The sequence below is a fragment of the Toxotes jaculatrix genome, chromosome 1 (genome assembly GCF_017976425.1).
Source record: "Toxotes jaculatrix isolate fToxJac2 chromosome 1, fToxJac2.pri, whole genome shotgun sequence".
NCBI lineage: Eukaryota > Metazoa > Chordata > Actinopteri > Toxotidae > Toxotes > Toxotes jaculatrix.
In genome coordinates, this window is record NC_054394.1 from 6,248,457 (window position 1) to 6,262,910 (window position 14,454).

Consider the following 14,454-nt stretch of genomic DNA (forward strand, 5'->3'; position numbering starts at 1 on the left):
GAGTGTTTCATCTTCATTCAACAGTCATTAGTTGAATGTCGTTTCAGTAATGAGCTTGATTTTGACCATGTGTAAATTCCACATATCACCCCACCGCTCCCCATGGTGTTAACAATCCTTCAGGGAGTCTGGGTCCAGGTAAATCACAGACACAGTGTGTACTGACTGTGCTGCTGCCCAGAGGCTGTGGGGCCACTGTGCTGTCCTGGAGCAAGCCAACATCAAAGCCCTTGATCCAGAAGAGCCTGAGGCTATGAACAGCCCAGAGCTCTGATTGACAGACGAGATGCAAAATGATTTTGTGAAATAGACCAATATACAGACATTAAGGTTTTGGTTCAGACTCTGGAACCGTCTTTCTCCTAAAATTGTGTTAGATCACACACTTTTGGGGTAGATGTACTAAAAGTTCACAGTGATGCACAGTGCCCACTGACTTACACAGTGAAATTCTGTACAGGACAGTGGACCTCATACTGCCCTCTCAGAAACTGGAACAGTCACAGTCATATTTTTCTTTTTCCATATTATATCTAAGTGTTTATTTTTGTCTACAGCTTTTGCTCTCCACAACAGGAAAGATCCACTCAGGATGTGATTCACACATGCCTTTGTATAATTAAGTAAATTAGTTAAAACAAAACACTTGAAAAATTGCATCCACAGCATTATAATCTCACAGTCTGAAAAATGAAACTTACAGGAAAAGCTAAGTTCTTGAGATTGTTTTGTATTATCTTAAAGGATAAGGCTGGCAAAAGTATATGTTGGTGCTTGTTGGTGTAAGTGGGACAAAGTATTTCTTGGTTTTGGTTCTTTCATGGAATTGGTTGAAAATAAGGAAAATATAGATTGGTGCCAGAATCCATAAGTGAAAATTAGAACCTTAGGTGAGTTAGCAGTTTTGCAAATAAAAGTGTGAGCTGATTTACATAAATAACTTGAGTTTCATAAACAAAATTAGAAATTTAAACAAGAAAACCAAAAATGTATCTTTTGCTTGAATTTATTACAATTCTGAATCAAATTACATGACAGAGGTTTCACACACCAACAGACTGAATCCTGTCTATCCTCCTGCCTTGATGTGAAAGGATAAAATGGAAACTTGCACAATGAGGTAATTTCTTTTACTAAATTATAACTTTGATCAGAAGCGTTGTTGTTAGCAGCCATAAAGCATGTTGATCCTCATGATGTCCCAGTAGGACATGCCCTCCCTCTGGCCGATCTGGACGTTGGGGTCAGGGATGGGGGTGATGGAGTCCATCCCGTACTGGATGGAGAAGGCTGTTCTTCCGTAGTGCATGATGGAGGAGTAGTCGTAGGGGGTGTTGAGGTTGTTGGTGTTCTGCTTGTAGAAGTTGTAGGCCATCTGCGGGTCGATGTTCTCCCAGTTGATCCTGACGTAGTAGTCGCGGTCGCTCCTGGTCTGCTCGTGCTGGAAGCCCAGAGCGTGGTTGATCTCGTGCTGGATGATGCCGTGGTAGAGGCAGCCCTGCCTGTTGAGAGAGAGCACCTGTCCGCCTCCCTCTCTGCCCAGAGAGGAGAAACATCCGGCTCTGTTCTCGATGCTGATGTAGTCGTACTCGTTCTGACGGGGGACGAAGCGGATGCAGGTACTGCTGTGGAAGGACTGCATGGCGTATTCGATCGTCTGCCTCTCCCAGCTGGTGAACTCACTGCTCATAGTGAAGGGGATCATCACCAAGCCGTTGGAGGCTTTCCTCCACAGGCAGCTCTGGGACCAGCACATCATGGCATTTCTGGTTCTGGGAGCAAGCAGGTCTCCTTCCAGCAGGATCTCATTGGTGGCATTGTTAGAGGTCAGGATCCTGGTGGTGATGTCGACAGTGTCTGGGACTTGTTTGCTTCCTTCCTCCTGGAGAGGATGAGCCAGAGAGAGGCCGAGCAGGAGCAGCAGCAGCAGGCTGGCAGAGGGACTCATCTTCAGGGTCAGTGGAGGCTGTGGAGCTGCTGTGGAGAGACTCCTTGAAGCTTGATGTTTGACTCAGTGCAGTCCAGGGTCTTTATACTCTGTTCTACAGGTGTGTCTGCAGGAGGATTATGGGCTGGGGTCCACACTGCTAGGCCTAAATAAACCTCTGAAGGGAGGACTCCACAGATAAACCTACTTTTCAAACACAGCATCTAATCTAAGTTTTTCTTTGTCCACTTTGTCTTTTTTGTGTGTCAAATTGCTCCTTAGCTACACTTCTCTCAGCTGGTTTTATGTTTCTTTGCTTTACAAATGGCTTTTTCACAACCTTTACTGCAGCATATATGTTAAAATTTAATTTGTTAAATTTGCATGACCCAAATACTGCTCCCTCACTCTCTGATGACCTGCGTAATTGAAATCCCCTGTGCGCCTTTTATGACAAGCTGTTAAAGTTGTAGCAAAAGCTGCGTGTCCCTGTGTGAGGATGATAGACGGCCTATTGAAGCTCTTGCATATGTAGAAGATGGTAATAGGTTCCTGTGGGACATGTTGCTGTGGCTGTGCCTGAGATGGCTTTTCTAGTCAAAAAAAGAAAAAAGAAAAAGAATACTAAATTGTATGAAACAGTCCAGGCCATTGTATAAATCCATCATGGCTGCCCCTCCATCAGGGACACTCAGAGTGTATGCTAGTAACATTTGTTTACTGATGCAAGCAGGCTGATTTATTATATATTCTCACTGAATTTGTTTTCTGTGACTTTGATGCATCTGGATTTAAACTTAAGCAACTTTAATTCTCCAGTTTACTCTTAGTTTTCTTCATTTCAAAATTAATGGGCTAAGCCAAATAAATGATCTTCATATAATTTCAGATATCTCCAGCCTTTGAAAACATACTTGTTCTATGATAGTTTAATGATATATATATATATATATATATATATATATATATAATATTTTTTTGTTATTGGCATTTACCAGTGTGCCCTGGATGCGAAATGTTCTCTTGCCTCTTGAAAATATGAACTCCAATTTGTTCAATTTAATTATCACATATAAACCTACTACACCTCCCTTGAATCCTGGCCTCATATAAAGTGTAAAGATGAATTGTGAAAAGAATGTGTTTTCTCTCAAACACCCCCCCTCTCAATCTCATCAGCCACTGTGATTAAGGTTTGGCATTGGGGATTGTGCTGTCTTTTTGGAGAGATATTTCAGCTGCATTTCTGACACTCTGAAAGGAGAGGAAGATAAAGGAGGCGTCGGGGAAAAAACTCCTTCCCGTTGTGTGAGTCCTAGAGAGGGCCTTGAACCCTGCCATTCACGCCTTTCTCTCCATCAGCTGAGTCTAATTGCCAGAGAGGACAGGAGACCCCAGGCCCGATCGTTCCTTATCCTCTTTAGCGCTTTCAGGCGAGTGAAAGGCGAGCTTCTGCTTTTGATCTTTTCTCTGATTCGCTTTTTCTTCTCTGTCATCCCTACCATCCTCTCCTCAGGAGTGACACCAGCTCCTTTCACTGCATGCCCCCGTCTCCATCTGCCCAAAATAATGACCAAGGCCCAGGCATTATTAAACAGAGGTGGAGAAGGGAGGTCAGCACTGGGAGAGGGAGAGGGAGGTCTGGATGGGGACTCCAAACTCGTCTAAGGAGGGGTGCCCCTATTCCAAATCTACTCCGTAGCCTCTCTGTGTTCCCCTAGATTCATCCCTTACAGTTTTCATGGCCTTAGCCTAGAGAAAGCCCATTCTTCAACAGACCACGGACGTGAAGGCTTGTCCTTTCCCAGAGGCGCTGCTACAATAAGACCCCAGGCTGTTTGAGACAATGGGGCCTGTGTGATCTCTCAGCCAGACTCAGGATGAGACGATGCCTTGCTTGCCAGTCCCATGGGAGGGTAGACCCAGTGGTCATTGTTGACAGCTAATGGACAGCATCTTTCTACTGGCAGGCCCCCCAGCAGACTGTGTCATTTTAGGTTTGCTTAATAACAACACTCAGGCTGGACTGATGGAGGAATTCTATCAAGAACAGCAGTTTGTTTGCAGATGAAAATCATTCTCCTCACAAATCTCAAAAGCTAACACTGGGGGGGTGATTGGATGAATGCAGCCAGCAAGCAAAGACAGCATTCAGCGGGGGGGGGGGTTCAAAATAACTTATGAAAAGAAGAAACTGGTCATATGACTGAAAAGACCAGAATGAGAATCACTTCATTCAGCAGGAGCAGTAAAATGACAGGCATTTGTTTTTCTTAAACCAGAGCAGAGACGTACTGACAGCTAATGATGGTGCTGTACATTATGACACACAAGGTGCAGGACAATGCAAGACCCTACAAGAAAAGGCTGTACATATCACTCTGCAATTACACTTTCAGCACATGAAGCAAATGTAAATGCCAACGCTGGGATCAGTCAGACCAGTCTTAGAGTTGATGTAACAGCCGTCATCTGTCTGACGGCTACTCTTGTTGTCCATAAGGGCGAAAGAAATGCAATCCCAGGGAACATATATAATATTTACACTTTGTGCATTTTTTTATTCATATGTACAAGCACTTTCATAAGTGCACTATTAATACTGTTGAAGCCGCTGTGAGGGACACAGACAGTGGTGTGGGCTGTGTTGTTGTCCTTGGTTTGCTTTTCAGACTGTTCACCATTAACACTGAGGGCCTGTGAGCTGAAAACCACACAAAACATCTCTGAAGGGCAAATATGTGACATCAGTCCTATTACATGGCCAACAACCCAAAAAACAAACAAACAAACAAAAACAAAAAAAACAGAAAAGCAGCCATACTAAAGTTAAAGTTTTGAAATCAGTGTTAGCATATACTGTATATATCATAGAATTTTAAACTCTTTGTTTAGCATTAGCTATCATGTTGTGAGGATACTGCTGTCTGTGGTTACTCAGCAGTGCTCAGGCCACATGAATGTTTTCATCCTCTGCATGAAAAAAACAAAGCTTCCTTCATCAACTCTGAGAAGAAAATGTGGCATATAAACAATTTTACATCTGTTCCTACATCCATTTCTCTCTGTCTCTGTTTTTTTTTTTACACTGGTAGTCTGAGAGAAAAACTCCCTAAAGTACTTATCCAAATGCCTCATGCCTACAGACCCTCCATATCAGCTGTGCTTTGACTCCAGCTTTATGTTCCTCGTTTTCTATTTTTCTTGTAGATGAAAGTGGAACGAAAACTCTCTGAAAGACTGAAATAGAAACTGCTTTTTTTGCAGTGCTTGAAGAAGTTTCACATCTTTTACTTAAGTCCACAAAAATATTCTGTTACAAATAGAAGTATCAAACATCTTACTTACTATTTACTTATGTTATGTTGTTGTTCACAAAATTGACTTAAAATATCAAAATTAAAAGAACTCAATGCAGAAAAATTACCCTTGTCAGTATTATACTATTATATTTTATTTAACTGCAGTATTATAACTGATACATGTGTATAAATATCATTTTACAGTTGTAGCTGGCTGAGGCAGGGCTAATTTAAATATTTTATAATCTGTTGGGTAGTTTTATCTGTCACAGTGCAACATGCGTTATAAGCTCATAGGTTTTCTGTGTGGAAATTTAATTTCTAAAGTCACTAGTTACTGCAGTTTCAAATCAGTGTCATGGAGCAGAAGTATAGAGCGCATGAAAAGGAAAAAAACAGTTGTATTTTTCTTTCTGTATGTTCTGTGTTTTTGGTTTTTGTTTTCCCCTTTTACTTTACTTTTCTTTTTTTCTTTTTTTTTTTTTGTATGTGAAGCAGTAGTACTGAGTGGCTCAAGCCAGAGTGTGATGGATCCTGGAGTGTAGGAGGAGGAGGAGGACGACAGGAGATGGAGGGTGGGAGGAAAAGGGCAGAGTGTTAGGTCAGGCTGATAGAGATGTCAGCACTGCTTCAGTAATCCTGTGACGCCTAAGAGAGCGGCAAAAAAAAAAAAAAAGCTGGGAGGGGGCATGGCGGCTGAAAGACCAGCGGCTTGGTGACAGCAGAAGCAGAGACCACCCCAACAACAGCAGCAGGGGATGCTGGGGGTGTGTGTGTGTGTGTGTATGTGGGTGGGGGGCTGGGACGGGGGAGGAGGGTGGAGTGCAGTGATGGTGGTGGTGGTGGTGGGGGGTGAGGAGTGAAGCCGTGGGGGAAAGCTGATCTTCAGTTACATATTATGGCTGATAGTTAACCCTCCTCCTTTCAGCAGTGTGTTAGACATAGAGAGAGTGGCGAGCCAGTTATCAACGCAGTGGAGGATTTAAGCCTTGTCTACCTCATTTAACATCTCCAGCAGACTGGTGCTTTTCCTCGTAGTGCTGAATGCAACGTACCTAATGAAAAAAACCGTGCACACACCAGTTAGGACTCCACAGGACAGTAAGAATAAGTGAAAATAAATTTTAGTACAATAATGAACCTTTAATGTATACAGCCTCTCTGACTTTTGATTGGCTCAATATCTAAACCTGGAATCTGAATATATTTTATTATGTAAATTTTAATGCAGCATGCCTCTACACACCTACACATGCTTAATCCACACACACACAGTCACTATGTTTCCTACTATGTCATGTGCATTTATTAACATTAGAGCTACCAGCGGAACTGATGCCTTGTTGTGTATTTGGCTGTGAAAGTGGAGCTTTTGGAGTCCAGTGTTCTGTTTAATGGGTGACCCAGTAATGAAATGTGATTCAGGTGGTAGATGGATATCTGTAGTGAAATATCTCTCCCCTTTCACTGGCTGCAGCCCAGACATCGCCTTCTGCTCGCTCCTGCTGTAAAGTGTGATTTGCAGTGTTTGGCCTTTTGTCTGGGACAATTATGTTCACCATTAACAAGCTTTCTTCGTTATTGTTCGTATCAATTAGAGGTGGACGGTAATTTGAGCTGATGGTGGAGACAGTGCTGAGAGGTGTAGTGATGATGTTGTGGGTGTATGGGGGGCAGTTAATGTCACAACAAAGTCCAGCTTTTGTTCAGCTCTTTTGTGGCGGCATGTGGGGTGAAGAAGCATTCCTCTGTATTTATGTCTTTTCTCGGTCGTGTTCAGACCAGCACTGTCAAAAAAATAAAAAATCTTAACCATCTTAATTTGAAAGGCACCACTGCATTGGTGCAGTCGTAAGCGGCTACACATTTTATCTGTCAGTGCACTGTGCGTGCCATTTGAATTAAATGCAAGACATATTCCTGCTAAATGACTCTGTAACATGAATGGGCTTTTTCCTGAGCTGAGCCTAAGGATTGGTATCAGGGACATCAGGATATTTTAAGGGACGTGTATTAGCTAAATTAAAGCTGATCAAACGCTGATCCTTTTCTTGTTGTACTGTGTGTATAATCAGCCTGCCAGTGTTGCAGCACTGCTCTCCTTTACCACAGCCTGCAGTGGAAGCATTTCACTGCATACTGTATGTGAGTGCATGAATGTGAAAAATTATTTGAGCTGTTCAAGTGACCATGAATTCTGACATACATGAATGTGCTAAGCTCTGACTCTACTCTCTGTTTCTCATTTGATTAGCGGTGTACAAAACATTCAGGTACCAGCTTTTCATTTTAGGTGGAGCTGACCGTGGCTTAAGCAGCTTAAAACGACATGGCTGGGGGCAGGTCACATCAGCTGTCACTAATTAATGTTAATCCCATGGGTAACTTGTCAACAGTCCAAAATTGAACTTGCTCTGTTGTTGGTTTGTGTGCTCTCTGCAGCCGTCGTCTGTACTCAGCCAAAGGTCATTTATGAGGAAAGAAGCTCCTCTCTGTAACATCACTGTACATCCATGAGTGGACTGAATGTTTTTGTTGTTATTCACTTCAATATTCACTCCGACAGAGTGATACATCCTTTTTCTTGATGACCATTCATATCAAATCTGTAATTTGATGTTACAGCTTTGAACGTGGAGCTGCGTCATTCGAATCGCTATTTGACTGTAAATATAAATATAAATATCCAACTGGACAGTGTATTGGTAGATACCCAGGATTAAAGGACTTGGATCAGGCCGGGGCCAAAGAAACTTGTTTGGGTCATCCCTAATTTGTACTGAATTTGTTACTGATCATAGAGATCGAGGATAAAAGTTAGAGGGGAAACAGTGAATTCAGGAGTTCTTTAACCAAAACCAATAAACACAACTGAATGCTGTTTCCAGCATTTATCTACATTTGTATCAGTCTGATAAATAGCTAGAATTAGGATGACAGTGGTTGACATCATAATGCTTTATAATTTGCACCATCATCAATGCATTAACTCTATAATTACATTTAGTTCCTTGGCAGAGACCATGTACTTTATAAAGATAAGATAAAATAAGATAGCACTTTATTGATCCCACAGCAGGGAAATTTACTTGTTTGGCAGCTCACAAACAAAACAGGAAAAAAGGATAAAGTGCAGAAAAACAAGAAGTGTGCATGCAATTCAAGTACAAGAAAATGTGCAAAAAATAGTAATGTTTACAATCTAAAAAACAAAAAGTTAAATTACAAAACCAGTATTCAAAATACAAAAACAGTAAAAACTGGTTATGTACACCAAGTAAAAGTAAACATATGTTGCCAGAGAGACAAAATTCATGGAAAAAAAATTACAAAAAATGAAAACGAACAAAAAACAAAAACAAAACATTACAGACAGTAGTTGCTACTACTCACAAAGCATAAAGCTTAATTGCCATGAACAGCCAGCAGTAATTTAAGGTGACTCAATGTGTCAAGATTTTTGTAAACTCAGAGTTTAATTCATCTTGATTATAGCAACAGTGTTTGTAGAGATCTTAGTGAGTAAATAGAACTGAAACTTAAAAAGTGGAGGGGGGGGGATAAAATAATTCCCCGTTGGGAATTATACCCTTGTCTTGGATCATATTTCATTTTGAGATCAGGATATGCAGGAACATGCCCACACCAACACCAATACAGACTGTTTAGACTGTTAGATGCAGTGCTAATTTCAATCTGAATGCCCATTTCTGGTGGCAGTGGTGGTCCTGCTGATCTGTGGCACGAATAACACCTCATACACGGGCAACAGTCCAGTGCTGCCACCCCCCAACACCCCCATCCCCTTCCTCTTTGTCTGAGCTGCAGTGAGGGCTGCAGGATGCCCATCAGTGGCATTGCTCAGATAATGACTTACTGATAGGAAAAGATGCTGGGTGTCCTGTGTATATTAGCATGATGCCAGCTGGTCGCAGTGCTGCTGCTCTACCACCCAGAGCATTGCTAATGAAATTACCTGTAGATGGCCTGTACACAGAAGTCGCTCTGCTGTAATTTTATGCTGCTGTTCGAACATCTTCATCTTGTCATTATTTATTTTTTTGTTATACGAGACATCAGTCACTTAAACTCCAAGACAAAGAGAATAAGAAGAAGATGGCTTGCACCAGATTTTCAGATTTTCAACAAAACAAAACAAAAGCTTAAATCTCACACTGTGCTGTTTTTGTTTATATCTTTGTGTGGCTTCTTGGCCGGAGTTCCTCATTGTGCAGTGTTACATGGTGCACTGACTGTAGACTGACGTGAAGCTACTGCAATTAGTTTAAATTTATCAGATGAGGATCACAAAACACTTTTCATCCTAGAGGAAACTGATAGATATTTATATTGATATAGCTTTATATTTAGATGTGGTTTTACAAATATATTTCTGCCTGATGTTTTGTTTCTCTCGTCATGATTAAAACAACAAAGCCAAAAATGGACCAGCAAAGAAAATGGAGACCTCCCACATACCCAGTTGACATTCTTGTACACTGAGATGAAAAACATTTCTAACTGGGCCAAAGAAATAATTCTGGCGTATCAAGGGAGCTTGAGAAAGGGGAGAGAGGGGAGGTGGCTGCTAGATTTCCAGCACGTCCACATATGACAGTCCTTCGCCCAGGGCTGGCCGACGCAGCGACATTGTGCGCCTGTCATAGCTGCCCTTCAACAGCAGATGAAGCTGTCAGCAGGACGATGACTTTATTCTGACAGCTGCTCCACCCTCTCTCTTCAGAGCATTGCAAATAAATATGTTGGGTTTCAAAGCTGCCAAGCCAGACGTTGGACAGTGGGTCATGGGGCCAAACGCAGAGCAAAAGCATTCCCTTCCCCTCGTAACCTGTTCTCAATGAGCCTGGTCACCTCGCCAGGGCACCCATTCAGCGTGAGCCATCCAAAGGGCCCCGGGGCCCCAGATCTCACACACTGCCTGCCGGAGGGAATTCTGTGAGCCTCTCTCTCCCTGTGACAGGCATCACTCTCTCTCCCTCTCTCTCTCTCCCTCTTCTCTCTCTGTGAATCTCTGTGCTTGCCACATTGGAGAGCCAAAAATATCCTCTGCAGAGAGAAACCACAAGTACACTGAACAGTTCAAACCATTTGTGAGAGAATGTGATTCAGTCTGATGAGGGTGAAGTTACTTTTCCCCACTGACAAGAAATATTTATTCATAAAGTTTGCCTTGATGATGAAGTCAAGTCATTTCATCATGCAGGTGACAGAGAGGAGAGCCGCTGGTCTGTGTTTCTGCTGTGTGAACGGGGCTGACAGTTCATTTGCAGTGTGAGACCTCCTGGATTGTGAAATGCACAAAATCACAACACTCGTCAGATGAATTAAACGTAATACAAAAAAAAAGCATCCATTTTGTTCAGCTGTTTTATGAGGGGTTTCATATACAGAATATTTACAGTAACTAATACAGAAAGATTCTAGTAATGATCTGCAACATTTTCAAATAAAACAATGTTAAACTAAAGGTTTACAAACATAAAACAGTATACAGCATAACAGACAGAGATTCAGCTCATATCCAGCTCATGAAAAAAGCTTCTGTGTGGTATCAGAATACAGCTGAAACACTTAGTTTCACAGAAAATGAATATCTGACTAATTCAGACTGCTGAAACCTCATATTATCTTCAGCTGAACTTTACAATGTATTTCTCCACAGAATGAAGACCGTGGATTTTGACCCTCATCTCTTATGCTGGAGTCACAGCAGGAAGGGATTTCTCAGTGGTCGGCATGGAGAGGAGGAACAATTACTGCAGCTACCAAACACTCTTTCAATGTCTGGGCACACTGACCTGTAAGTGTTGTTTTAAGACAGACTTGTTAATGTTATGAGTTATGAAACTATTCTTTAGTAAAATCAGTGCTGGTTTAGCCCCAGAATGAATCTCACACACAGTTAAACTTGCACCAGCAATCAGCAGTTTTCAGTTTGTGTTTGACTACAGCAGTTTAACAAACTGAAAGCATCGTAGTGTGGTCATTACAACACTGAGGGCCAAAAATAAGATGTTAAGGTGTTAGCCACTTCATTCATCAATACTAAAGTACATATTCCATAAACGTGTTGATTGCATTTCTTGGACTCCACATTGTGTCCCATGTGTCCCTGATGGGTTGTAGAATCTCTGATGAAGAAATATTCATCAGAGATTTCCTGACAACAAATGTCAGGCTTTTGATACACAGCTGCAAATACACATTCTGCTTTTTTCTCAAATCAGTGTGCTCAATCTAAACCACGCTGCCCAACTGTACTGGGCCAACCATGTCATATTCTGTTTTTTATGCCCGTTGTTTGGTCTGAAATACATTCCTCACACAGAAACACCAAGAGAAGCCTTTCTAAGAAGAACACAGTATGTGAAGCTCTAATGCACAGAACACTGGATCAAAAAATCCATTTCTGGCTCCAAAAAAAAAAAAACATCTGAGGCAAGACACTGCTTGCTTTGAACTCTGAAATCTTTTTTCCCCATGATTATTATTTATTTATTTGTTTTTTATTTTTACATTTATTATTATTATTATTATTATTATTATTATTATTATTATTATTATTATTATTATTATTATATTTTAGCAGCAACACTGTGAGAATTTTGTAACAGACAACCCATATTGTGACCCATATTTTACACCATGTCCTCTGCTATAGTTAGAAACCAGAATCCAGAGTGAAAAGGGTTAATTTAACATTATGAAAGCAATATTTTATTTTTACTTTAACTTTTGTATCTATCTATTCTGGCCGTGAGATAAAAACGAATCCTGGAACCCACTAATTTAATTTGCTCTATTATTATATGACAGGATACAGCCTCCTATTACAAACCTCCTATTATTTATTAACACATTTAATGGAAGAGACTCTATTTGCACTGTACCAGTGCAAGACTCAAAATCCAGATGTACTTTAAACACAGTCCACTGAGAAGCTTTGTGGAAAGACGGACAATAACCCTGACCTCTGCTGGCTTTTTTAAATTAAAAACTAAATCACTTCATATGATATTAGTTTTATGTAAAATATTGCTTTTATACTTGAATACTTGTGTTAATGCAGTTAAAGTTACTGCAAAGCTGATGTAATGTATGTAAACTGTAAGAATGTCTCCTAAGCTGTGTCAAGAGTGAGATGAACACATTAGTGCGTCTATTTTTATAAAGCATCAGAGACCAGCTGAGGCTGCGGCGCTTTATTCTTACAAACGAAAAGTTTTACAATATTCAAGCTGCTTTTTTTTGTTTTTTAAAAACATTTTCAGCTTGCTACCTGCACCATTTGTACCCAGAACCTCAACCCCCAGTCAGATGTCTCAGCACTGAACAGTCCTTAGAAATGAGAGAAAAACTGGAAAAACAAAGGGCATGGTTTTTAAATTAAAACAAGTTAAATTTGAAGAATTTAGTTTATTTACATTTCCACTTTCATCCAATTTCCTAGAGAGCAAGATTACAAGCAACCAGTAGTCAGGGGATCAAGAGGTCAAAGGTCACAGCACATGGACAATATTCCTGTGACCCATGAATGTTCATAGATCATTAACAAGTGCCGAGACGGAAATCAGAGTCTTTGTCAGGAGCAATGCTCCGCTGTGGGCAAAAGCAAACACAGGAGAAAAATGTACACTGGGGTTCATCAGCAACATCTGTTCCATCAGCACTGTCCCACTCACTGACATGTTTATCAAATAGTTTGGTGTCATGTTCAAAGCACCCCCCCACCCCCCCCCCCCCCCCCCCCCTCCAGTCTTCACGCATGAATTGAATTCCACTGAATTAAATGGGTGAGTTTACCTGTATCTTAGTGTTAATGAGATACTGATGCTGAAAAACATTGTTCCAAATCTGTTTTATTGGCTTTTAGTAAGACTATTATGACCATTAACGTTGAGGGCCTGCAGTTCATTTTGAAGTGGTCATCTCCATAATGCTCACTGGTGTAGCAAATTAACATATGATTCCCATGGTTCACTTCTGTCAGCTCTCTTTCACAAAAACATACCACATGGATGATGTGGCTGAGCTTTCAAGAGTTTCTGAGCTCTCTGTGGTCCATCACGAACATTGGTCACGTATGTTTGTCAGGTTAGTATGGACACTCAGCAATGAAGCATGAAGTTTGTTCATTATAATGCAGCTTTAGTAAGAAAATAGTGTTTCACTAAGCACCGTACTGAAGCACGAATTCGAGGCACTTGTGCTTTCCTTGATGATTTCCATTGCTTTCTGCTTTTTCACAAAAACCAGCAGCCTGCTGCAGCTGAAAACTGTACCAGGAGATCAGCGAGAGAGAACCAGTACAGATAAGCTGCAGACCAGTCACCTGAACACTGAGCTGTGAAGCTTGAGAGAAACCAAGCAGAGCTGCTCCTTGCAGGTTCATCACTGTGAGTTGCCCATTTCATACTGTCACATTGTGTTAACTATGCTTTAAGTAAATGATTTGACTTTTATTTTAAAATAAGTTTCTTTTTTAAAAGTGATCCACAGGCTGTCATGACTGATTTTACAGACATGAGACAACCTTGTTTTATCTGTAGAACTTCAACAAGAAACCAACATTTCCTTTAGATCTCCTATATTGAGCAGATCCACAGTGGATCCCAGATGCCTGCATTTGTCTCCGGACCCATCTGACTTTGCCATACTGTCTGAATTAATTGTTGGCATGTTTTTCTTCATCCCAGTATGATTTTTCCTTTTGCCCCAGTTGCCTTTTCAGAGGAAAAAAAAACTTTCCCAAAAGGAAGATTTGCATCTTAATGGATCTTAGCAACAGCAGAGGCCCTCTCAGCCCTGTGCTTTTCAGTGTCACATGCACTGCTGCAACAGTATGTATTAAAAACAAACAGAAAAAAATACTATTTCGCATGAGCTCAGAAATCTACTGTGCCCTCGGTTAGATTAATACCGGTTCCAGGAAGCTTGTTTGGATCGTGTTGTAAAAACAGATCACTGATAGCAATGTATTAGTGGGGGATTAACATGACTTTCGCCCTGCTTTCTGTGCACAATAAAGCTTTAATCTAGGCTCTGACTGGGAGGCCGGGCTGCCAGGGCCAGACCAATGAAGTGTTGCGGTGTCTGTGGCATATCCCCGCCCATGCACGGGTGTCTCCCGCGGTGGTGGCGGTGGTGCTGCGGCCCGGCCTGGCAGCAGACTGCAGTGACAGACGCGCCCCTGGGATTCCACCT

General features: G+C 41.4%; 1 protein-coding gene across 1 annotated transcript; it reads right to left on the reverse strand.

The window, feature by feature from the left end:
- Positions 1-1,165: 1,165 nt before the first annotated feature.
- Positions 1,166-1,948, reverse strand: LOC121179093 (high choriolytic enzyme 1-like). Its single transcript, XM_041033718.1, has one exon. The coding sequence runs from the start codon at positions 1,946-1,948 to the stop codon at positions 1,166-1,168; it is 783 nt and encodes a 260-aa protein (XP_040889652.1).
- Positions 1,949-14,454: the final 12,506 nt, after the last annotated feature.

What these genes read in the sequence shown, in the direction of transcription:
- LOC121179093 (XM_041033718.1), bottom strand. Translation starts at nt 1,948, where the DNA reads ATGAGTCCCTCTGCCAGCCTGCTGCTGCTGCTCCTGCTCGGCCTCTCT.